At 34.3% G+C, this 26,828-nt stretch overlaps 1 protein-coding gene across 2 annotated transcripts in view; it reads left to right on the plus strand.

Moving 5' to 3' along the window:
* PHF3 (PHD finger protein 3) overlaps positions 1-26,828 on the plus strand; it is an 82,235-nt gene that overhangs the window by 629 nt on the left and 54,778 nt on the right. The window contains exon 2 of one of the 2 annotated variants that reach the window (XM_077769087.1): positions 10,117-10,385. The exons of the other annotated variant lie outside the window; for it this stretch is intronic. Coding sequence (XP_077625213.1) covers positions 10,142-10,385 — 244 coding nt within the window. The 5' untranslated portion in view covers positions 10,117-10,141. The remainder of the gene's footprint in view (positions 1-10,116; positions 10,386-26,828) is intronic. 2 annotated transcript variants of the gene reach the window in all.

Below are 26,828 nucleotides of genomic sequence, written 5' to 3' on the forward strand. Positions count from 1 at the left end.
CGAGGGAGCTCGGCCTCGAGCTTTGGGCCCTGCCGCGAGGCCGAGCCCTGTCCCAGCTTTTGGAGAGGGGGGAGTTGGCGCTCTACCCATCCTCCTGCTACCGCGCGCTTTTGTGCTCGGGACCCAAACTGTAGAGTCCTTTTGCTTAGTTTGAAAAGGGAAGCCTAGAATCTGACTTTCGGAATAATGCGAGTAATTTAATGAACCACTTGTCGATACGTGCGTGTTAATGGTGCTAAATACTGATCACCTGACATGGGGGGGCAGGGAGGAGGGAGAAAGGGAGAGAATGTTAGTACCGCACACAGTCCTGTTTCCCTTCTTTTCCCCAGCAATGTGTTGGCGGGTCCGTTGACCTTTTCCCATCTTTGCATTTTTAAATGCTATTTTCTAGAGACTATGATTCAAGGCAGTTTGAATGCATGATCATTGGTGCTATTTAGGAATCGTTTGCAGATTATGATCATGGATAATGATTAAAGTAAGTGGTAACAGCCGTTTGATATCTACCTTTCCTGTTCTTCATTACATGTAGAAATACTTAATTTAAAAGGAGACATTGGTTATTGAGCCTTTCCCAAATACTACCTTATTTTAAGCCAAAAATAACAAAAACGATACAGTAAACTATTCAGGGAGCACTTAGTACATTGTACTATTTAGTTACGATTTTGGGGTCGATTTTGTCTTCGCTTTTACAAGCTGGTTGTTTGAGATCTTCCACAACTACTCTTTTACTCATTCATTTCCTATCATTTTTTGATTCTTGAATGAAGTGTTTGGGATTGTGAAAATGTTTGTAGATGGGTTTGTGGTAAAAAAGAGACATGATTCGAAGAACCAAGAAATCTTTGCAGCATTCTTGTTTTTGAATTTGTATCCTCATTCCAGAGCTCAAGAGGTGTTGTGTAAAGATTATTTCGAATAGTAGTTTTTACTACTACTCGACCTTTTTAGTACTATTGTTTTCTGTCCAATTCTTCTGTTTGTTTGCCGTATATTACAATAATGATTTTTTTCTCCATTATCATTATACTTAGTACTATTTTAAAATACATACTCCATTTCCCCAAGATAGTAATCATAATTTAAGAGAGGACTTAGCTATTGTTGGTCTGATTGAGCCACACACAGTTCAATTAGCAGAAAGACTTTGAGTATGCAGAATTACAACTATAGATTTTAAGCTTTATTTGATAGCTGTACCGTTGATTTGTCAAAAGGATAACAAATGAGTTAGTTGATGGGACCAGTTTTCCCTTGTTCCTTGCATGCTTTATAGGTTCGTTTATTGAAGACCATGAAAATGTAATTTATTATACTGCTTTTGCATCCTTTGGGGTGGGGTAGTGAACTTCCCTATCTATCACATTGAGTTAGTTATGCATTCTATGCTGTTGGGATAGACTTCACATAACTTTAGTTGCTACTTTGGTATCCTCATCTCTTGCACGTTCAAATAAGTCAAATCTAAGAGAAGTGGTCTGTGTAAATGTAGGTGAAAGTTAGCGTTAGTTAAATGCAAATTTCAGGGTAGAAAGTGGAAAGGAAGTTGTCTCTGTTAAAGTCGTTTAAAACCATGCTATTAGAATTTAAATTGTATTTAGATAGGAATTAAAGGTTGATAATCTTTGATTTATGTAATACCTTATTAATAAAACTCCATTAATAAAAGTTGGAAGGCAGCAAGTGATCATTGGATTATTGCAAAATTATCCTGAGTTTAGATTTTCACGTAATATGTATTATACTTGGAAAAAACTGGTGAATGTAAATTATACATACTATTTTTTTTTTAGTACTGAAACATAATGGTTATCTTCCTTGGTAATATGGTGTTGCCTTTTTAATACATTTTACTTTCTTAAATGTACACTTTTGTTGTTTGTTTTTGACATATTCCTCATGAAATCCTTTTTACTTAATTTTTGTCTGGAGATAAGATCTTTTCTACTTTTTAATGAGATAATGAGATTTATTGATCAGTATCTCAGGTTTGTGGATTACCCATAACTACACCACAGTTCAGGAAGATTTAGGGTTCTTGGAGTGCAGATTTCTATTTTCTTTCATCTGCATTTCAGGAAATATTTCTGATGAGTGGCTATTGGATTCCTTTTTTTTTTTTTGGTGAAGCAGTATATCGTGGGCTCTCTTTCTCTCAGTTTTTCTTGGAGGACCTCTGAAAATTCTGGAGTATCTTTTCAGAAGGATAGACATTTTATTTTTTAAGTACAAAAATGACAAATTGTTAGATCCTTACAGCATAGTTGCATGTTTGAGAAAGATACTCCCTTTTAATTGCTGCTCTTTGAATACTGGGAAAAGGTGTTGAGGGTATTGATTTGATTCAAAGTATGTGAGACCCAGGTGCTGTTTTTACCCTCAAGAAAAATAGTCTAGGTTGAGAAACAAGATTCAAAGATTCTAGGTGTTAAATCATTATATTAAAGTGAAAAGATGATATTTCAAGAATTACAAAAGGCATTGTGTGAGAAATTGCCAAATGTGTAGACCGGCACTTTCTCCTATGGATTGTGTGTTAATTTAGAGCATTAAATATTTTTTCATGTTTATTTTTAGAGAGAGAGAGACAGACCAAGAGAGCGCGCCCATGCGGGGTAGGGGCAGAGAGAGGGAGACAGAGAATCTGAAGTAGGCTCCAGGCTCTGAGCTGTCAGCACAGAGCACAGTGCAGGGCTGGAAATCAAGAACTCAAGATCATGACTTGAGCTGAAGTTGAACACTTAACCAACTGAGCCACCCACGTGCCCTTAGATCATTTTAATGGTCAGGGAATTTTCATTTTTGTGATCAGTAGTACAGTGAAGAGAGAGAATGAAGAGAAATTGCTTAATAAAAATTTCAAAATACTATCCAGAGGTTTTAATCAGTATAATACAACTTTATTACATGAAGTTTTGAATGGCATAGTAGATTGTACAGAATGGCTAAACTTTTTTTGGTTCATTCGTAATTTGTGTGAGTTGACCATGTGAAAACATTCTAAAATTGTAGACTGTAAAAATAAATTGCAGAGTTTGTAGTTGATAACTTCCAAAATGATGTTTATACACACCGAGGATAGCCACTGTGTTTTTATGTGTAGGGAGTGGCTAAGTATGTATTTTTTAACTTATTTTGGAAGAAGGGTATGTCACTTTCTATTTAGTATTTTTAATAGTTTGTTAGTTGTTAAGAAAATAAAAATTAGTATGTGTTATGGAAGTAGAGTGCATAAAATATAGTAGTTTAAATGTGCAGATTCATGAATCACACTGCATGGATTTCATGGGCAAATTACATAATGGTCTGGGCCTCAATTTGCTCCTCCTTAAAGTAGATACAGTAATTGCATCTACCTTGCAGGGTTGTTGGGAGGAACTACTGAGATAATGCATACCATGCACTTAGTGTAGGGCCTGGCACATAGTGCATGCTAAAAGTACATGTTAGCTTGTACTGTTAGGACCTATGCCATAGTTTTAATGATGAGCTACTTCCACTGTTTCTGTGGTCAGTCCAAACTGCTAATATCGATATGGTTGTAAACTATGGAGTTAGTTTAGTTGGCCAGTGTAATTATGCTTTTGCCAGTTTCAACTTGTACTTGATAGTTCTTTTATGGATTCTTAAGTCAGCTTTAGTCTTAGTATGGCAGACACCTTGGATTCTTATATATTTTACCTGAATTAGAAAAGTTATGAACTTTGTTTTTTCTTACAGATTCTAACCAGTGCAACTGGAGTAGAATTTGAAGTGTGTATTTAGAGCAGTTGATTAGGTTGCTTTGCTCTATAGAATTGTACTTTCTAGAATTGTGTTGTACCACACTGTTTAACCATTTAGTGATTTTCCTTTTCTCTATCCTGGAGGATAACCTGTTACTACTCATATTTAATATTTTTGTATTATGGTGGTTAAGAACTGACCTTTGTGTCAGAACAGAATTGAGTCCCAGCTGTGTCATTTATTCTGTAATATTGAGGGTAACTTTCTAAGCTTTAGCCCCATTCTTATAACTTGAAATAATAATAGTACCTGCTTAATTGTGTGGTTGTGAAGATTAAGTGACATCCTGCATTAGGTTTACACAGTGCCTGGTCATAATAAATATTCAGTGCATTTTACTTTATAAATAGATAATATAGGGTAGTGTTAAGTGCATTGATTCTTTAAGGAAATTTTCTTGATTCAGATTTCAGCTCCACCACTTACTATAGCAAGTAATTTAATCTCTTTGATCCTAATTTCTCCGTCCCTTCCTTTCATTTCTTTTTCTTTCTTTGTTTACTGAATTATAGCATTGTTGTGAGGATTAAATTAATAATTGTAGAGCAAAGTTTGTTAACCTTAGCAGTTTTCTGGCTAGATAATTCTTTGTTGTGGGGCTTTCCTAATGCATTGTAGTATATTCACTAGATGCCAGTAGCCTGCCCTCCCTTTGTGATGATCAGAAATATCTCCATACATGGACAGATATCCTCTGGAAGGACATAATCACCTCTGATTGAGAATTACAGATGTAAGTCATATAGAACATTGCTTGGTGTGAAATTAGAATACATCGTTTTACGTTTTTTGTCACTATTAGTAGTGGTACTTTTATTTTTCTATTATTAGTGCCTATTAGAAATTTGTTCACGGTAAGCAAGCCTCATGAATTGATAACTTAATTTAGACTATAGGATAAGGGCTATAAGGCACCAAGCTTCCATTCCCAGGGTCTTTGCATTTAGGTGGTTCCCTGGATTGCTTTTCCCCATTTGTGCATGGATCACTCCCTCTTTTCAGATTTTGGCTTACATGTTCATTTACCATTGTATATAGAAACACTCTTCCTCTCCCTATTACTGTTACCCTGTTTATTTTTTTGTCATAGATATTATAATATCCTGAATATATTTGTAACTCCCCCATGGCACCCCCGTATACATATATGTGAATATAGATTGCATGAGACACAGCTTTTTCATAGTATAAACTGTTAGGGTCTTTGGTAGCTTTAGTGATTTATTGTTAGAGATCTTTTTTTTTTTTTTAAGGAGATAACATAATAAAACATAGTTTTACTTTGAAGATGCTTCTGAAAAGTTGAGATAGTTTAATGTATTCTTAATTTAAAGGGGATTTTTGTAGAAGTGTAATTTTTTTTCTTTTTTGCTGTTGGTGTTTTCTGAATCTTTTTGCTTTCTATTTCCATGAAACAGAATACATGCTGATTTTATCAGTGTAAACTAAAATTGGCTGCAGTGTAATTTTTTGAGAGTTATTAAGTATTTTAAAGCGGGATGTATCTTCGAATTCGTTTTATTCAGAATGTTGGTAGTAATACTATTTTTTAATTGTATTCTGAGTCTTTTTAAATGGTCTGTTAGTACTAGACTCTGTCATAATTAGCACATGCTGTTTTTCCCTTTGCCTGGAGTATCCTCTGGACCTTTAGGATCCAGCTCATAAATCACCTGCTTAGATATTCTTGGCCTCCTGAGTTTCACCTTCCTCTGTAATAACTGTCTGCAGTCCTTCAGTATGACACTTTCTTATTTTGTGATGTTTACCTGTTGTTTATATGTCTATGTTTATATTGTGAGTTCCTTGAATTTGAATGGTGCTTGTTTCACTGATACCTATAATCTTTTGTAAGTAGATCCTTAATATGTGAATAAATGAGTAATTTTGAAATAAGTAGATAAACAGTTCTCTGACTTAGCTGGAGATATTTTATGGTCTGTAAACATGAGATGTTACTGTGAACTGGGAAATAATTCCTGGTTTTAGCATATGTAGTCCCAAATTCTTAGTACTGATTTAATTGAATATGTATATATATCATTATCCACTTAAGATACACCCTAGATAGACTTCTTATTTTATTTTTATTTTTTTGAAGATTTTAAAGATATTCTTTGTACATATTGCTAGGTATCTCTCCTAATTTTATTTTTATGTTTAATACTATTTCTTTTAATGCTTATTTTTGAGAGAGAGAGAGAGAGAGAGCGCACATGAGTTGGGGAGAAGCAGAGAGAAAGAGTGAGACACAGAATCCGAAGCAGGCTCCAGGCCCTGAGTTGTTAGCACAGAGCCTGATGCGGGGCTTGGACTCAGGAACTGCGAGATCATGACCTGATCTGAAGTCAGATGCTTAACTGAGTGAGCCACCCAGGCACACGTATTATTATTTTTAAGTATACTTTTCAAAATTATTCTTTTTTTTTTTTAAGTTTACTTATTTATTTATTTAATCTTTACACCCAGTGTGGGGATCAAATTAACAGCCCTTAGATCAAGAGTCCTATGCTCTTTTGACTGAGTCAGCCAGGTGCCTCCTTTAAGTTCAGAATAATTTTAGATTAGTGTTCATGTTTTTAAAAAGACTTATTTTGGAATAACTCTAGATTTATAGAAAAATTGCAGACATTGTATAGAGTTCCTGTGTTCCTTCATCCAGTTTCCTGATTGTTACATTTGACATAATGCTAGTGCCCTTTATCAGAACTAGAGGTTAATATTGGTATACTGCTTTAACTTTCAGACTTTATTCTGATTTTACTGGTTTTTCTACTATGTCCTATTTCTGTTTCATGATCTAACCCAGTTAACCACATTGCATTTAGTAGATTAGTGTGGTCACGTTAAGTGAATTAATATTTCTTCAGTCGACCTAATGCTTGCTTTCCAATGTAGCATGGAAGATTTTATTTTATTTTTGATACAGAGAACTTTATATCTTAAACCGATTTTTTTAAAACAAATTTCTTTATACTTCTATTAAACGTTACTTTCAAGATAGTTTTAGGAGATGGCTATATACTATCATTTTTGGAATTCTTCCTTAGAATTGCCCCCAGAGCCGGTTAGAGCTGCTTATGAAAAGTCAGTCTTACTAATTTATAATAGTTTTACAAGAAAACTGGTCTTGTGATGTCTCCTATAGAAATTCTTTACTTTGGGCCCCTAGGTTTATAACCTATTCTGTGTTGGAAGAGTCCTGGTCTCTTTGGCATAAAGATGTCTCAATGGTAACTGCTTAGTAAACATGTGTTAAATGAGTTAAAAGTATTATTAAATACATGTAATTTTGTTATACTAGTCCTTCTCAATATTTGACCATGGAAGCCTTTCCCCTGATGTGCTTATTTAAATCCAGATAAACCACACTTTATAAGTCATATCAGTTTTGGCAAAAAGCTGTACTGGGAAGTTTGGTTCACCCATCTTATTTACACTATGCTTTGCTTTTTATATTTTTAAAAATTTGTTTTTAAAGGTAACTTGTCTACCTTTGAGATTAAGAAATATATCACAGCTTAAGGTACTTTTTATAAAGGAGTTTTGGTATGGTTCACTAATAGCAGTGCTATTGAAAAAAAATTGCTTATTTAGATCATTATTTACTAAATATTGTGAATATTACTAAATAATGTGAATGAATATTTTGAATGGGTTGGTCTTCCCTATTGCTTTGTGATTTTGAACTGTGATCATAATTTTGAATGCTCTTAATGTCTCCATCACTTGAAATCACAGTCAGTAGTAACAGAAAGACGGACTTCAGGTGAAGTTTGCAGATTTTATCAGACTAGAGTTGTTATGGGAATGAGTGCATTTTCAGTAGATTCAGCATACTTTTTTAGAAGGAAAGTTTTTTTTCTTTTTGATTCATCTGAGAAAAAAAGATTACTAAATGGGATGCAACTTTGAAGAGGATGTAGTCTTGACCTGTGGCTTTGGATTCCAACATATTTAGATAAACTAATTTGTCAGTAGTTTTAACTATGTAATTTTGTAAGCATTTAGTAACATTTTTGCAAATTATTTTTAAATACCAGAAATTTATTATACTAAAATTTTTTGGAACTTAAAAACATTCGTAGAAGTATTGGTGATGTATGGTAATTGAGACTTTTTTAGGTACTGAGATCAGGTAGCATTAGAGAATTGAAACTTTTCCTGACTTTTCATCAGCATTATGAGCTGTAATTTTCTTTTAATGTTACAGTTAGAGAATGCATATAAAATAGCCAGCATGTGAATCAAATCGTTAACATTTCAGTGTTTTATTAATATATTAAAAAGTTTTTAAATGTTTTACTTATTTTTGAGAGAGAGAGAAAGAGAAAGAGAATGAATGGAGGAGGGGCACAGACAGAGGGAGACACAGAACCCAAACCAGGCTTCAGGCCCTGAGCTGTCAGCACATAGCCCCATGCAGGGCTTGAACTCATGAACCGCAAGATCATGATCAGAGCCAAAGTCAGATGTTTAACTGACTGAGCCACCCAGGCTCCCCTATTAATATTTCAATATAAGTAAAATTGCAAAATTTGAGAAGAGGTACTGAAGCCCTTCATTTAGAAGGGGATTAACTTGTGAGAATGAGGAATTTTTCATTTTTTTTTTAGGATTTTAAATTGAGTTACAATAAACTTTCTACTTAAAATGAACAAATTGATGAATTTCAATGGATGTATAGACATGCATTATTTAGGAAACTTTTATCATCCCCCAAAGTATCTTTCTGTCCCCTCTGCAATCTGTCCTTCTGTTATCCAAGGACCCATGTAACTACTGGTTTGTTGGAAAATTATTTTTAAAGAAGAGCCTTTAATGAATCAAATCTAGTCAGTTTCTAGTTTTGTAGCTTAGTGTGAAAGAGGAAGAGGTATCGCTATGGGCTGTGAAGCCTAGGAACCTGGGTTTGAATCTTGGCTGTTCTGTGGTTGGGGAGGACATTTATATTAAGTGAATTGTCTTGGAAAAGATTTATTTATTAAGTGTTCATTTATTTTTGAGAGAGAGAATGAGAATGAGTGGGGGAGGAGCAGACAGAGGATCCGAAGTGGGCTCCATGCTGATAACAGTGAGCTCCATGCTGGGCTCAAACTCATGAACTGTGAGATCATGACCTGAACCAAAGTCAGATGCTCTACCAACCGAGCCACCCAGGCACTCCAGTTATTTAAATGTATTTTTTGTGGAGAATCTATTATTATCATTGGGAATAAATTGGCTAAATATAGGTAAAATGGTTGGCAGCATATAGTACATACCCAGTAAATTGTCAAATAACTCTGAACTTCCTCTTCATTTTTATAGGGGAAAGGATCAAGGGCAGTTTGAGGAAATTTTGGTAGAGTTGGAGCCAATCTAAAAATTCTTGGAATTTTGGAAGCCAAGATGTTTTGGGTTAGTTGATTTTCTAGCTAACTGAATATTATTAGATGTTTTGGTTAATGCCCTTCCTCTCCCACCTTCCAAAGTACTTGGGTTTCCTTTTTTCTGAAATCAGTATTATTTTCATAGTTCAACTTTTGATTAATTGAGGCTTTTTTAGAGCATGAGATGACCTTTCTGAGCAGTTTGTAGTATATGTAGTAGGAGACTAGCTTGACATCTATATGTACCTCATAACTCACTAAAATAAATTTAAATCTCTGATGCATTGTTTTCTTGTTATTTATCCCATTTTATTCTATAAGGAGTTACCCCCCCCCACTAAAATGCATGTATGTGCACGTCTCTGCCTGCGTATATGTGTATTTTTTTGAGTTTTGATTTGTTTGGTTTAATTTCATTTTTCCCTCCTACCCCTACAAATTTCCTTTTCTGTTACCTTTCTTTAAATGGTTTAAATGCTTTGTAAATAAAACAAGGCTATTTTATCGTTTGAATAGGTATGGGACAAATATGATTTGATTTTATCTCTTTTATGTGGACTTATTGTGAAAAGCAGTATCTCATTCTTAATTTATGAACAGATTATGGTTAAAAACATATGGTTTTTATGGTTTAAGCCATGTCATTCTTTCAACTGTATCAAATTAATGGATTATCTACATAGTTTTTTCCCTCAAAATAATAAATTGAGTAAACATTTAATAGGATTTCTGGTAAAATGATATTCTACATGTATGATGAAGAAACATTATTTAGTAAAGATTCGTTCTACACGTCCAAATGTTTATTCTAACAACAGTGAGGATTTTTTAAAAACAATTCAGAAATACCTAAGTGTGTTCTTAGACTCAAAACTTATTAAAATAATTTGGTTTTAGGTGATTATCAATTGATAGCTTTATTTCTTATGGTATTTTTTTTGTCTTTCTATAGGGCTGAAAGACACACAGAAGTCTTCATGGATATAGTTGATACATTTAATCATTTAATTCCTACTGAACACTTAGATGATGCCCTATTTCTAGGATCCAACCTGGAGAATGAAGTCTGTGAGGATTTTAGTACAAGTCAAAATGTCTTAGAGGACTCGCTGAAGAACATGCTCAGCGATAAGGATCCTATGCTAGGATCTGCAAGTAACCAGTTCTGTTTGCCTGTTTTGGATAGCAATGATCCCAATTTCCAGATGCCTTGTTCAACAGGTAATTCTTACTTTTTTTTTTTTTTTTTAGTCTGCAATTTAAAATAAAGAATTTTCAGCAGCATCTTTTTTATTCTTTTTCTTTTTTTTCTTTTTCTTTTTTTGTTTTTTGTTTTTTTTTTTTGTGAGGGTAGTGAATTTAGGGTTCTTTACTTTGAATTTAGAAATGCTTTTCTAGACATCAGAATTAGACTTTAAATTTTCTTCCAAGAAGTGTGGAATTATCTTTGAGGATATTATGGATATTGATAGGGTGACCATATAATTTATTATCCAAAGGGGGACACTTTTTGAGAATTACAGGGGTGCTGTTTATTACATCATGACAAAAAGTATAAACTGGGACTGTCTCTAGTATATAGGGATTGCTTAGCAAATTGGAACATTATGTCACTATAGACCTGCGGAGTCCAGGGGAACTGCTGAATTGGCTTTAATCAGTGTCCTCCCAGACATTCAGATTTAATATATTGTATGCTTTCATTTCAGATATTTTGGCATTTTGTATGTGTATTTCAAAACCAGAGAAAGAACTCTAGATCTGTGCTGTCCAACATAGTAACCACTAGCCACATACAACTATTAATCATTTTAGAGGAGTCCAGTCTTAATTGAGATGTGCTGTAAAGTGCACATTAGATTTATTTGTTTAAGGAGGCTCCAGGCCTAGCACAGAGCCCAGTGTGATACTTGAACTCACTACCCTGAGATTAAGACCTGAGCCTAGATCAAGAGTCAGATGCTTAACCAACTGAGCCACCTAAGTGCCCCCTGCACTTTACATTTTAAAGACTTAATATGAAAAAAGAACATAAAATATATTTTATCAGAGGGTTTTTTTTTTAATGTTTATTTTTGAGAGGGGGAAGGGGCAGAGAGAGAGAGGAGGGAGACAGGGAATCTCTGTGCTGACAGTGCAGAGCCCTGTGCAGGGCTCAGTCTCATGAACTGTGAGATCATGACTTGAGCCAAAATCAAGTCAGTTGCTTAACTGACTGAGCCACCCAGGTGCCCCTTGGAGTTTTTTAAATGTTGATTACATTTATGATATTTTGTATATGTTGAGTAAAATATATGGTTAAAATTAATTTCATCTGTATTTACCTTTTTTTTTAAGTGGCTACTTGAAAATTTAAAATTATATATGTGGCTTGCATTATATTTCTGTTGGATAGCACTGCTCTAGGTTCTACAGTTGAAGGAACTGAAAGATTGAGGATAGCAACTTTTTGTAAGGGTAAACTAATTCTTAATAAGGAATTACCTCAGAGATATGTTAATATGTGGAAAATATGTAGGTTTTCTTTTATAAAGCAAAGCAAATACTATAGCAGACTTTGGGGCAATTAGCTAGCTATCCTGTAAGCTAAAATTAACTAAAGGGGAATCAGCTTTACATGGAGAAGTTAGGCTTCCCTTCACTGTTCCATAGAGTAGTTCACAGGTTTATGTGGTGTTGATCTGTCTTTCAATGAGCCTAGACTTCTGATATCTATTTTTCTGAATACTTTTTGTTTTCTTTTAATATTTCCTAATATTTTAATATAATAATATTTAAATTAGGCTGACCTGCTATTCATCCATAAATTTGTCAGATTACTCTGCTTGAAGACCTCAACATTTTGAAGACCTCCATACTAGGACTCTTCATTTTAACAACTCTTTAATATTGAGGTCTTTTGAATTGCTTGCTAATGGTATATCTCTGAATTACATACTTGGTGTTGTGTTATTGCTTAGGTTTACATTGTTTTTGTTGTATTCTAAATGTCTTAAAGCTTTTAAAGTTTTGTTTTATGTATGCACTGTTCAAGTTTTTTACTTTGGTTCCTGTGTCAGTACAGTGTACCTAATTATCTTTATTGTCAAGTGCTTTTGACAGTTCTTGGTTGTATGCAGAATTTCACAGTTCAGGCCAAATTCAGGAAAAACATTTATTGAATACTTACATGCTTATTACTGGAGATATGATTATTATTCAGGATGTTAATTGGTTTTGAAATTGGCAAATGTATCATCTTATTAGACTTTTTTATTTATAAAAGTTCAGCCCTTTCATAATACCAGTATTCCTACATCCTGTCCTTCTTTTTTAAAAAATTGATTTTTATTGATCTGAAAAGTTTCTATTGTGAATAGTCTCTTCAGTTTGGTGAACATTTCTTTTGTTAGTAGAAGACTTAGAACATCCTTACTGAAGTACTTAACAATTTTTTGAGGTATAATTAATACTTGATTGTGATTCTGTTATCTTAATAAACTTTATCTTTTTATTTAAGAACTTAAGTAAATTATTCTAAATTTATTTTAAATTTGTTTGCTATAATTATTTATTTTGGCTCTGAAGTGGAATTGTTTTTATTAATATGTATGTAGTATATATGTTTTTAAGATAGTAAGGGAATTTGTGGAGGACATTTTAAGTAATAAACTTCTGTCTAGGATCGTTAGATTTCTTTGTGTTGTCAGGGCATTTATCTTGATTGCTTCAAAATTCTTTTGCCCTTTGGGATATTTGGTTGAGTAAAAGGACTGTGTATTTTCTAATGATAGCAAAATGGCCATCTTTTAAATTAAAAAAAATTGTTTTGACATAATTTTAGACTTAAGAGACAGTTGGGAAGAAGAAATTTTTATTATAAACCATTTAGTGAAAACCTTGTATGGACAGTTTTTATATATGTTTCAGCTGTTGACATATTACTTCAGCTTTTTGTTATAAAATAAAAAGGATATAGTTTTTACCCAGATGTTTTGTACATGGGTCTATATGTTTTTACTAATTGTCTTGCTGGACATTTAGCCAGGAAATGACCCTGTCACTATTCCTCATATCAGTGACAGCTATAGATTATAGTTATTTTGTAACTCTGGTTTTGACAGTGCTAAAACTAGCAAACAAATAACTGCTATGTCTTGGTTCTCTGCTACGCTTAACCAAGTTGATTTGCTGTAGTTGTTAAGGACCAGTTTTTTGTTGCCATAGTTGAGTGGCTTGCATATATTTCATCTGTGTCCAGAAATCATAGAATAAAAAATTGGAAAGACACATTGAAGATTACTTTTAGGGCTCTGTACAAGGTAAAAAAATTAGGATGCTAATCATTTCATGTTGGGAGATCACCAGTAGATTTCTGATCTGTATTTGAATGCTTTGGACTCCAAAGTATTTCTTCATGTACATAATTCCAGTATTTGCATATGGTGTTTAGATTTGCGCAGTAAACTTTTTTTTTAAAGCTCCAGTAAGGAAAATCATTAAGTATTGGGGAAATGTTTGATCTTGATGATCAAAACAGTTACTGGTATTCTTTAAACATCCTGTTATCTTTAAAATTAAAATATTTGCCCAAGTAATAAGTTGTTGATACCAAATATATTGTTTATATATACCACTTGAAGAATGTATGCAAAATCATTGAGATGGCTTTTCAAGAACTGGCAATATACAGTGTCGAGGAGAAATATTTTCTCTCTCTTTTTACAAACATGTTCCCCTTTTACTTGGATGGCTATGATTCATAAATGTGAAGCAAATCTTGTATTTAACCATTTCTTTATATGGTATATTGAAAAAAAATGTTCAGTGGTTGTAATTTCATTTATTTTCTTAAGACCAGGAAGACATATATTGTAGATATTAGGTATTCTGAGTACCTTTTATTCAAATAGCACTGAAAGCTCTTGTACCCTTCAGTGAAACCAAGGTATTCCTTGCAGGTTACATCATGGCTTACAGAATGATCATTCACTTAATTAAAAAAGGTTCCTCCGGTAATATGGTTTTTGGACATTAAACACCTCAGAAAGTCATTAAAATCTTACTGGTGTCTTGCGTATTTGCTAACAGTTGATTCATATTGTGTATTTAAATATTTTTTTTTCAAATGTAAGGAAAATTTCTACTAGCATGCATGTGATAGTTACTTTCCTGTCATGAATAACATCAAGCAGTTTTGTTTAATAAGAATTTTAGATTGTGCCACTTTCCTCACAAAGTATTATAATACATGTTAAGGCTGGTTTTCTAAGCCTCTTAGCAAATGTGTGATTTAGTCCCTTTATTGGCACATAAGTTTTAACTTTGGTCATACTCTATAGTTTCAGGGTGTCTTCACCATTAGAGGCAGAATTCATCTATGTAAAATCCGAAAAATTGTCTTATACTTGTCCTGAAAAAATAATTGTGTTTTAGTGGATCATTGAGCTTTATTAAAAGGTGTTTACAACTTTTTTTTTTAAAGGTTATTTTGATTTATTTTGAGAGAGACAGAGACAACACGAGTCCGGGAAGGGCAGAGAGAGAGAGGGAGACTAGAGAATCCTAAGCAGGCTCTATGCTGCCTGCACGGAGCCCATTGCAGGGCTAGAACTCAAGAATCCATGAGATAATGACCTGAGCTGAAACCTGATGCTTAACCAACTGAGCCACCCAGGTGTCCTTTTTAAATGTTTTTTAGAAAGTTTTTATTTAAGTAATCTCAACACCCAATATAGAGCTCCAACTCACAAACCCAACAGCCCAAGGTCAAGAGTTGCATGCTCCTCTGACTGAGCTAGCCAGCTGCCCCATTCACAAGTTTTTATGGCTTCACGCTTCTCTTGGACAGCATTTCCAATTAGACATTACATTTAACTAAACAGAGTGGACCTTTGATCCAGTAAAATCCTGTTTTAAGATTTTAATTATTGTTCTTGTCCATACTTGATTTGTGGGGGTGGCAAACTGTTCAAATTTAGAAATGTGGATCCAAGTACACATATAAATTCATTCCATGTTTGCACTTGGGTCCTTTTTCACTCCTTTTGTTTATTATTCTGAGTGGTAGTGTTTTAATTAACTTGTGCCATCACAAGAAGTCACAATGAACTTGTGCAGTTTATCTTATTTTTGAGAATTGCATTTGAAGAAGAAAATACAAACTTAATACATGAAACAAGGTCGTAATATAAATGTGACGAAATATTAAGAGAGTGTATACTGTTAGAGTAACTGATCAACCTTGTAAGAACATGCATAACCTTTAAGAATAAAACTTCCATTTCTGTAAGTGATGGTTAATATTAAATATCATTTTGAGGTACAATTAGAGTGGTTTTGGTGAAAATGAGTATGTTTAGAAGAGAGCAAACAGAAAAGAGACAAAAATTTGTAAAGTTAGAGATGTAATGTTAGTGGGGGAGAGAAAATGCTGGAAGATGGAAAGAGTAGGATATAATAGCAGTTGACTCCGCAACTTTCATAATTCATATATAGATCCTTGAGAGTTTGTCACATTGGCAAGAGATTTGACTTTTTAAAAAATGTTTATTTATTTGGGGGGGTGGAGTGCAGAGAGAGAGAGCTCGATGCAGGGCTCCATGCAGGTCAGAGCTCTCCAGTGCAGAGCTTGATGTGGGGCTTGATCCTACGAACTGTGAAGTCATGACCTGAGCCAAAATCAAGAGTTGGATACTTAATGACTGAGCCACCCAGGGACCCCAAGAAGTTTGACTATTTTAAGAACTAGATCCATTAGGTAGCTGTTAGAGAGAGGTACATTTTGATTGCCTAAAAGGAAGAACTTAGGATTCCTCAAAAATAGAGTAATAGTTCCCTGGGAATATGAGATTTACACTTTTTTTTTTTTTTTTACAGTTGAGTTTTGCTCTCTTTTACTTGACATAATGTAAAGCCAAGTATATTTTAATTTTACTTTGCATTGACTGAACATTTAACTTTCTTTTTAATTTAAAATCTGAAATAAAATTAATCATGTCTTCATCACTATATCCCTAATTAATGTCTTTCAGTTTCTTCCTTTTATCTATTACTTAAAATTCATTTCATTATTTCTGAAATAATTGCTTATTTCACTTAAAATACAAACCTTGGATAGAGACTAGAACAGTTTTTATTCTTTGGGTTAAAATTTAACTTGCATATCTATGCTCTTATAATGGGCTTCTTTTTTCAAGGTCTGGGATATTTGGTTCTATTCAGTCTACCTTTTTTCTGGAAATCTGCTTCCCAGAGCCCTCTTTCTTTGTCTTGTTCCTGTCTGGGCTTGCCATCCTCTTGCCCTGTTGAACATCTGTCATCCCTGAACTTCACTGTGCTCCTTGAGTAGAGCTATTATTTTTATGTATTTCATCTGTTCCCTCTTACTGACATCCTTAGTAAATTTTTGGTCATATCGTATTTGAGTAATAATTTGCTTTTACTTGAATATCACCTTTTAATGCATTATTTCTTAGCCTTCTAGCATCTAGTATTGTGGTTAGGTTGCCTGATTCTTGTATGAGATCTTTGTTTTGTTAGGTGGCCATTCCAACTCTTCTGCTTTAGGATCTTTTCTGTATCTTTTGGTGTATTGTCTTTCATTTTTGCTGGGCCCTTGGTGGGTTTTTAGTTTGGAGAGTGATCTCTACAGCTCTTTGGAATTTTCTTCTGTTTTCTCTGCAACTCCTAGTAGAAAAATTTCCCTTTCTAGAGGACACATTTTTCATCTCTTTCTTGTGTTTTTACCATCTTTTGCTTTATGTCTTTTTAGAGATTCACTGCCATATTTTCCAGTATGGAAAGTATTCGAATACTTAATTTAGACAATTGCATTACTGTTTCTAAGAACTCTTAGGTTTACGTCATACCATTTTTATTTTTTTTAATTTAATTTTTTTATTAATTAAGCTTTATACCCAGTGCAGGGCTCTAACTCAACCCTGAGATCAAGAGTTGTGTGGTCTACCTACTGAGTCAGCCGGGTGCCCCTATTCATACCATTTTTAAATAGTATTCTGTTTGTTATAGGGTTATAGTGAGAGTGTCTTTATAGTCTGAATTAGTTGTTCTATTTGTATATTTTTATTTTGCTGTGTTGTTAGCATTTTCCAAATGTCTAATTATTTTTAATTTCTTGATGTTTAAAATGGGAGAAATACGAAATGTATGTCAGGTTTGCTGTGTGATAAGTGAGTGTTAGCTAGATAGCCTGCAGTTATTTTGGGGGAACCTCTGAATGCCAGGATGAGAAGCGCTTTATCATTAGGTATTCATTCATTTTGGGTTAAGAAAAGATTTTCTTGCTTGGAATTCAGTGCTTGTCTATATGCCTTATTGGGTAGTATTGAAGGCAGGGGAAAGGATGAGGTTGATCTCTCAGTATGTTAGTCCTTAAGGTAATTCTTTATTTCTAGCCTAGGTCCCTGCCAATACCCTTTGTAGGATGGGTTTGTTCTCTCTTAAGTTATAGCTTCCTTTGACTCTAGGTTATAACTTTTTCATGCTCTGTTTCATTACTCTCTTGTGTTCAGGTTTCTTTTTATCTTTCAGAAATGTGTTATAGCCTTTCATCTGCTTTTGGGCTGCTTCTTACTCTTTGTTATTACAGGCTTTTTACCTTTTATTCCTTTATACTCATTTTAATGGGCTTTAGGGAGGAATAGGAGATAAAATTTGACTATAGAGAGCCAGTGACTTTTTAAATTATAAGTCAGATAGAAAATTTCTGATACCCAATAATTCCTTTTTAAGAATTTTGGAACCCTTAGTATCCAAAATCTATGAATAACTTACCAAACTCAACACCAGAAAAACAGGTAATCCAGTGAAGAAATGAGCAGAAGACATGAACAAACACTTTTCCAAAGAAGACATCTAGATAGCCAACAGACACATGAAAAGATGCTCAACATCAGGGAAATACTAAGCAAAACCACATTGAGATACCACCTCACACTGGTCACAGTGGCCAAAATTAACAACTCAGGAAACAACAGATGTTGGTGAGGATTTGGAGAAAGGGGAACCCTCTTGCACTGTTGATGGGAATGCAAACTGGTGCAGCCACTGTGGAAAACTATGTGGAGGCTTCTCAAAAAATTAAAAATAGAATTACACTATAACCCAGCAATAGTACTACTAGGAATTTATCCAAAGGATATAGGAGTGCTGATTCATAGGGACATATATACCAGTGTTTATAGCAGTGCTATCAACAATAGCCAAATCATGGAAAAGGCAAAGGTCCATCAACTGATGATGAATGGTAAAGATGTGGTGTGTGTGTGTATATATATATATATATATATATATATATATATACATGTATATATATACACGCACACACAATGTATATTAATGTATATATATATATACACAATGGAATACTACTTGCCAATGAGAAAGAATGAAAGCTTGCCATTTGCAACACGTGGATGGAACTGGAGGGTATTATGCCAAGTGAAATAAGTCAGAGAAAGATAGATATCATATGTTCTCATTCATATGTGGAATTTGAGAAACTTCACAAAAGACCATGGGGGAAGGGAAGGGGAAAAAAGAGTTTCGAATGGAGGCAAAGCATAAGAGACTCTTGAATACAGAGAACAAACTGAGGGTTTTATGCTATCTTTCAAACAACTTTCCTTGGATATTTCTTATACCAGATTGTTAAATGTATTAATGGGAAGGTAAGTTACATGATACTGTCTGAAAACTGGTGGGAATGCAATTATCAGCACCCCCCCCCCTTTTTTTTGTCAGCCTAAACGCATAGGCATAAGCTTTATAAATAAACAGGGATGTGTATGGGTTTATGTAAATTTAAAAGCTCCAATGGGTGTATTTGTTTAAATAGGAGGCTTCTCTGCCCTCCCTTGTCAGAGGACAGAGCCATTATTTTCCTCAGAAAATGATTTTGGGGATCCTGAAAATGACTTTGCACAAATGGACAGTAGGAGCCTCATAATTTCAGACATAAATGAAGATCATTTTGGTACACATCATTTTTATTTTTGTTTAAAAATTAAAAAAAAAATTTTTTTAATGTTTATTTACTTTTTGAAGGAGAGAGACAGAGTGTGAGTGGGGGAGGTGCAGAGAGAGAAGGAGACACAGAATCTGAAGTAGGCTCCAGGCTCTGAGCTGTCAGCACAGAGGCTGACATGAGGCTCATGCCCAAGACCTCAAGATCATGACCTGAGCCAAAGGCGGACGCTTACCTGACTGCGGCACCCAGGTGTCCCTGTTTTAAAATTTTTAATGTTTATTTTGAGAGAGCATGAATGGACACCTGAGGGAGGCACAGAGAGAGGGGTAGAGACAGAGAGAGTCACAGTCTCCTCACGTCAGTGTGGTGGCGCTCGAACTCAGGAATTCTAAGATATCCTGAGCTGAAATCAAGAGTTGGATGCTTACCTGACTGAGGCACCCAGGCACCCTGATAATTTTTGTTTTATAGCCCTTGTTTTAAGTAGCAACTTGTTGAGTAAAATTCTACCCCATTTAGTTCTTTTGATGATGATTGCTGTTTTCTTCCAGTCATGGCAGGATTGCATAATCCCTTATCACCATTTTCACTATTATCACTGCCTTGGTTCCCTTGGAACTCTTTAGATTTGTTAGTTTTACTTCTATCTCTTGTACTTTTCTCACCTCCATATTTACTTGCCTTAGTTGGAAAATGTGCTTGCTTGGGATTCTCGTTCTCTGCCCCTCCCCTGAATGTGTGCATAAACTTTTAAAAAAGTGATGTCTGGTAATTAATTACATTGTAGTTACTTTAGTAGTTTTTAACTTTTTCCCTTGTTTCTTAAATGTTTATTTATTTTGAGAGAGACGGGAGGGACAGAGAGAGCGAGAGTGAGGGAGAGACAAACAGAATCCCAAGTAGGCTCTGTGCTATCAGTGCAGAGTTCTACTTGGGGCTCAGTCTCACGAACCTTGAAATCATGACCCTAGCTGAAATCAGGAGTTGAACACAACCTACTGAGCCACCCAGGCAACCCAGTTTTTAATAGGAGAAACGTCACATCTGACAAATCTCATTGGAAGACCACTAGTTTGGAAAACTAATCTAAAACTAGATTTTTGTCTATGATGATTGGTCTGTCATCACCTAGTGGTGACAGCAAGAAAAGAGAATACCTCTGTTTTGAGTCAGAAAGTGCAGGTATATTTTTTCTCATCCCAGAGCTAAGTTTAGCCTTAATTTTATAACGTTCATCAGAAGAAATACTCTTGTTATTTTAAAAATGTAAAATTTATAAAATATGGCTGGTGCAATATTTTGGAGAAAATAATGTCTGAATAATCCTAACTGTAAAAAAGTATAGTTAAAATGAAGAACATAGGAGTCTATTCTGATGATATATAAATTTGAATTTACTTTTCTCATTAATAGGGTTAGGAATGGTCACATTTTCATATTAGCTTTCACGTGCTTTTTGAACCCATACTCTGGGTTCATATTTAGAATAATAATAGAGTGAGCCTAACATCTGAGTCCTGGTTTTGTGGTGAAGTAGGAAGAGAAGTTTTTTTAAACCCTTATCTTGGTGCATTTTGAAAATCTGTAATATGTTCATTTTTTATTATCTTATATTTTTAATATATTATCTGAATTCTCTCACTTTCCTACCTACTTCTTTCTTCCCAGCTGAATTCCTTTCAGCCTCATTCTTTATCTGTGAGTTTTTTCTCCAGAATTAACTGCTTACTCTGTTTGTAATCAAAATTTTTCTTTTTTTTTTTTTAAATTTTATTTATTTCTAGGAGAGAGAGAGAGAGAGAGAGACAGCATGAGCAGGGGAGGGTCAGAGAGAGAGGGAGTCACAGACTGAAACAGGCTCCAGGCTCTGAGCTGGCAGTCAGCACAGAGCCTGATGCGGGGCTCGAACCCACGAACTGCGAGATCATGACCTAAGCGAAAGTCGGATGCTTAACCGACTAAGCCACCCAGACGCCCCTCAAAATTTATTTCTACACTTCATGATCTCAGTTCAGAATTTAAGCAAGTAAGCTTATCACACTATGTCTAGTTAATTTAAACATGATTGATAACTTGTTAATAGTTCCAGAACTGTTTATATTATTGGGGTGCCTGGATGGCTTAGTTTGTTAAGTAGCCTACTCTGGTTTTAGGCCCAGGTCATGATCTCACAGTTAATGAGATCGAACCTCAAGTTGGGATTCTCTTTCTCTGCTCCTCTCTGTGCACATGCCTGAGATCACGCTCTCTCTCTCAAACATTTTAACAGAACTATTTATATGATTAAAAGAAGATGTTTTCAGGTGTAAATGATTTTGCAGTTATTGGGGGCTTGTACATTTTAACATGGTTAAAAAAGTTTTTTCTGGTGTATGTGGGTAAAAAGTTTTTTGTACTCTATGTAATGGGTAGTCTTTGGTCAGGAAGGCTACTATCCTAGGATTTTTCAGTTTAAAAGACTAGAGTTCTTGATATGACTGTTTAATGTGGCAGCAATTTTTTCAGGATTTTTAAAAAAATTTTTCTTTTTAATGTTTTATTTATTTCTGAGAGAGAGAGAGACAGTGTGAGCCAGGGAGGGTCAGAGAGAGGGAGACACAGAATCTGAAGCAGACTCCAGGCTCTGAGCTAGCTGCCAGCACAGAGCCCGACGCAGGGCTTGAACCCACGAACCGTGAGATCATGACCTGAGCCAAAGTCGGATTCCTAACCAACTAAGCCACCCAGGTGCCCCGGTGTGGCAGCAATTTGATCAAATACACTTATTTCTCATAATTAGAATATTTGGTAAAAGATGTGCAAATGATATTTACTTATTTTAAACAACATGAGATGGTTTATGGACAGCTTTTTAATCTTAAAAGCAGTGAATTATTCCACTTTGTAATTTTAAAGTAATTTTGACAAAACCAAGGATTCCTGAGATTTGGTTCTTTACTTTGGTTTTGATTTTTTGTTCCTTTGTCTATTTAATCCTATAATTTTTATTATCATTTTTTCCCATGAAAGAAAAATGAGTAATGAAATATCTCTACGCCCTTTTGTTTGCTATGTCTTGAAGATGTTGACCAAAAGGAATTCTGATAAAAGAGTGAGAGCTGCATCTGCAGTTCTTATGGGATCTCAATGTTAAGACAGTTGGACTGACTGTTAGTGGCTCGAGAGAGATAAGATAAGCTTGTTTTAAGGCCCTGTCGCTAGCCCATCTTCCCTGTCTTAGGGTTTGATATACCTGCCAACCAGAGAAGTTAATTCCTTGGCAGTGGCATTTTCCTGTTATTAGAGCAATAGGAAAGCCTAATTACCTGGATTTCCCAAATCATAGACCTAGGCATCCTCAGCTTATTGCCTGATCTCAGAAATACTATCCCTGTTACAGGCTCTGTTCTTTCTCTAGGTTGTTGCTGTGATGGATTGGTTCTAATGGATTGTGACTTATTGTGGCATCTTAATAAAATAAGTTCAGGTGTGAGTGACAAGAAAACTCCAAATAACAGTGATATGAAGAAACATTTATTTTGTTGTATAGCAACTCAGAAGAAGGTGACTGAGAGTTGGTGTGGACCTCCAGTGTCAGGGACCTAAGCTCCTGACACTTGTGCTGTCTACCTTGTGCTACCATGTATGTCCCTAAATCCAGGTTCACCTCATAGTTTGAGATGGCTTCTCCAGTATCCAACTAGAAGTTGAATTCTAGTCAGTAAAAGAGAAAAAAGGAAATGAGGGTATGCANCATGTACCATTTCTGCTTTCATTTCATTGGCTATAACTTAGTGGCCATGGCTAGCAGTAAGTACATTGAAGTGTTGTCTTTATTTTGGGTGACCAATACTCAGGTAAACAACAAATTCTAGTGCATGAGGAAGGGTGGCTCTCAAGCATAGATTCTGTAGTTCACTCTGTGGAGAGGCTAACATCAGGACTTTTATCTTGGTAAGCTGACCTCAGCATACAGGTTATCCTGAGAGGTTTGATTACCAGGCTTGTTTTCAGAGTTGATTCTGCTTCACTCATCAAAGGCTTTTCTAGGCTGCATTCTCTTTTTCTTGCCCCTAACTAATGGAACTTTGGTCACGGTTCATAAAATTCCGGGTCTCTGTTCATTGATCTGCTTTTATCAAAAAGTTTAAGGGAGACTGAATTCTTGTATTGTTTCACTCTGAAGTGGGGATGGGTGTCAGAATTGCTACTTCTATATCTGAGGCTTCATTTAATTAGATGATGTGTCCAACCTTGACTGTACATGTTTATCAGTAAGACATTTTTACTTGTATGTGTGTTGATATACTTGTCCTACTATACTAATATTAATGTCTGTTATGTAATATAAGATACTTTAAGCTGTTGATAACAAATGATATTTATACTTGAAAAGTTATTGTTAATGTACAAGAACTTTTTTGGAGTGCAGTATGATTGATTATACTTAATTATTTTTGAAAATTTCATCTTGTCCTTTTGATAACAATGTTATATTTTATATATAAAATACATTTTGGTTCCGAGTTGAGTTTATTTTGATGCTTAATTTCAATGGCTATTCTAGATGAAAGCCATAATTCAAGAAAGAGACATGTGTTTACACGAAAGAAATTCACTATAGTCTTTACGTAATGAATTATTATCCTAGATTTTTGTTCCTTATCTGTCAGGTATACAAAGGCTTCTCTTGCAGCTAAACTAGAACATTTTTGCCATCTTCAGTGTGTCTGTTCTTCTAAACCAATAGGAAGTTATTACCTTTTAAAATTTTTATTTGAATTCAGAACTCACTGAATCTTTCTTTTGGCAAAATTTTAAAGTGTGCAGATAAGAGTTCTTTTAGGTGCCAAATTTCGCTTTTAGTACAAATTACATAATGATGGAAGTATTTCTGAACATGTTTCCTTAGCTCAAGTTTTATCTTTTTTCTTTTAATTCCAGTGGTTAACATACAATGTTACATTTTAGGTATACAATAGAGTGATTCAACAATTCCATATATCCAACCAGTGGTTATCAAAGTGTATTCCTTAATCCCCATCACCTGTTTCACCCATTCCCCTCATTCACCACTCCTCTGGTAACCTTCAGTTTATTCTCTATAGTTAAGAGTCTGTTAACTCCAGTTTCTTTTTGAAAAGCAAGTAATTTCTTACTCATTACTAAATGTTATCTTTTATCAAAAAAGGACAAATTAAGGGTGCTTATTTTTTCACATAACATATTGCTTAAAACTGCTTGTAATAGAAAAGGCCAGCATGTTGTAACACTTGTTTCTTTTATAAAACATTTGTGTTACTTAAAAAAAAGTATTAACTCATCCTTAACTATAACAGTTCTTAAGGACTTTGCTGTGAATTAATGGCAAATCTCTGTAACACACGGATTTTAATAGTCCTCTCATTTTCTGAAAATTATTGTAAACAGTCCACTCTTTTTAAAGGTTTTTTTTTTTTAAGTATAAAAAGAACTCTGTTGATGACATCCTTGCAAACTGTTGAAGGCAGACAAATGGTTTAAAGGTGCCCAGTGCCACCACTTTCTGGAATTCTCACTCTTGTCTCAGGATATTTCTCTTTAGATAAATTGTGACTGACATGAATTGAGCAAGGATACTAGTTGTCAGTTTGATTAAATATTTGTGAAGTTTAACTTCTTTTTAGTTTTTGGATAACTGTTAATATACATAATAATATTTCATTCCTGGACAGAGATTGATTGTGTTTACACCCCGTTATATCTATATATCTCCTTAAGAGACCATCTGCTTAGTGTATACTTAAAGTCTAATGGAAGTTGTTATAAGGGTGTCTGTTGAAATGGTATTTTATTTGGAGGCAGTACCTTTTTAATGTATACTGACCATTTTTTCATGTTTTTCTTTCTAGAGAGTTTTGATAAATACCTGGCAAACTTTGACTTTTAAGCTTCATAAAATATAAATATTTGTAACTCATCCTGGGTACTTACATCATCCTTGACTTCATCTTAGTTTCTGTCCTATCTTTTCCTTTAGTTTTCCTTACTTTTTTTCTTTTTACATATTAGCTTACATCATCTGTCTTTTATAAGACTAAATCTGTTTTGGAACAAAATGGGTTATAAATCAAATGTATGCTGTTAGATACCTGATTAGGGATATATTTTATTTTGAGCTTTTCTTTTTTTTCTTTTTAAAGATTTTATTTTTAAGTAATTTTATACCCAATGTGTGGCTTGATCTTAAAACCCTGAGAACAAGAGTTGTACACTCTACCAACTGAGCCAGCCAGGTGCCCCACGCTTCTCTTTTTTTCTAAAAACTAAACTTTGTATTTTGAAAATTTAATACCTCCTGAAACTGGAAGAATAATAATACAGTATACACACACATACAGTATACACCGTCACCAAGATACAGCTATTAATGTTTTGCTGTATTGGCTGCATCCATTTGTCAGTTTGCCAGATAATCCACCCACTTCCATCTAATCAGTTTAATTTCATCATGCATCTCCAGAAAAAGGATTTCTACATGACAGTGTTATAAACACACCTGAAAAATAGATAATTCCCTAAAATCTAATATCCTGTCCATATTCAAGTTTGCTGTTTGTCCACAATATCATTTTCTTTTGGCTTGTTCAAATCAAAGTATAATCAAGGGACTTGAGTATTGTATTTAGTTCTATTTCCAAAGCCTCCATATTTTCCAGTGATACTTTTTTTTTTTTTAATAAATAAGACCAAATATTTCTTAATGTCCTAAGTTTTGGCTTTTTAATATCGTTTCTTTGTGGTGATAGTTAGCTTGTTCTGTTCCTTTTATGTCCTGCAAATTGGAAGTTAGATTTAAAAGCTTAATTGGATTCAGGTTAAACGTTTTGGCAAGATTCCTTCATAGGTGAATCTGTGTAGTTAATATTATATCACATCAAGAAGTCTTATGGTGTTTGGTTTTGATATTAAATTCGATAACTGGATTTGGCAAAAGCCAAAACTCTACTTCCTAAATACTTGAGATAGCAAGTAATCTGTAGAGATAAAACTTTGGCAACATGAAAGTATTAGTTCTTTATTGGCCTTTCCCCTAATAGTTTTATGCATCCATTGATGATACTTGTTAGAATCAATTGTAGCAAAGTGACGACTTTTTAATTCTATCTTTTCTTTTATATTTATTTGTTGGCACTCTTCTGGCAAAGAAATGTTTTCCCTTATTACCTGGTTATTCTGAACTACATTCCTATTGAAGAGGCAGATTAAAGGAAAGAAGTAACATTTGATTACCAGTTTCAAGATCACATCCAATGCCAGAGGTGACAGATTATGTTTTTGGCTCTTTCCTTTTAGATTGTCATAATGGGTGCATAGGTTTTAAAAATACATTAATTGTGTTACACCCCCCTCCTCTTTTTAATGCTTAAATTGCCTTAGATGTAATTAGTGAGATGAATGGAGTATCTTTAAATGTGTATATTCATGTCCACTTGTATACATTAATGCAGGGAGAATTACATACATTGGCATTGTGGAGTGTTTCTTAAAGCACTTACTGATTTCTCTTTTAATTCGGAGATTAAATATTTAAATTTTGGTCTTAGAACCGTATTTTCCTGTTTACATATATAATTACAGTCCATTTCTTTATGAAAGATTTCCTGATAAGCAGCTTTAGAAAAGTACATCTTATGTGTGAAAAGAGGTCATTTTGGTAGCTGATCTGTTGATAG

The sequence above is a fragment of the Crocuta crocuta genome, unplaced genomic scaffold (genome assembly GCF_008692635.1).
Source record: "Crocuta crocuta isolate KB4526 unplaced genomic scaffold, BGI_CrCroc_1.0 scaffold205, whole genome shotgun sequence".
In the NCBI taxonomy this organism is placed as follows: Eukaryota; Metazoa; Chordata; class Mammalia; order Carnivora; family Hyaenidae; genus Crocuta; species Crocuta crocuta.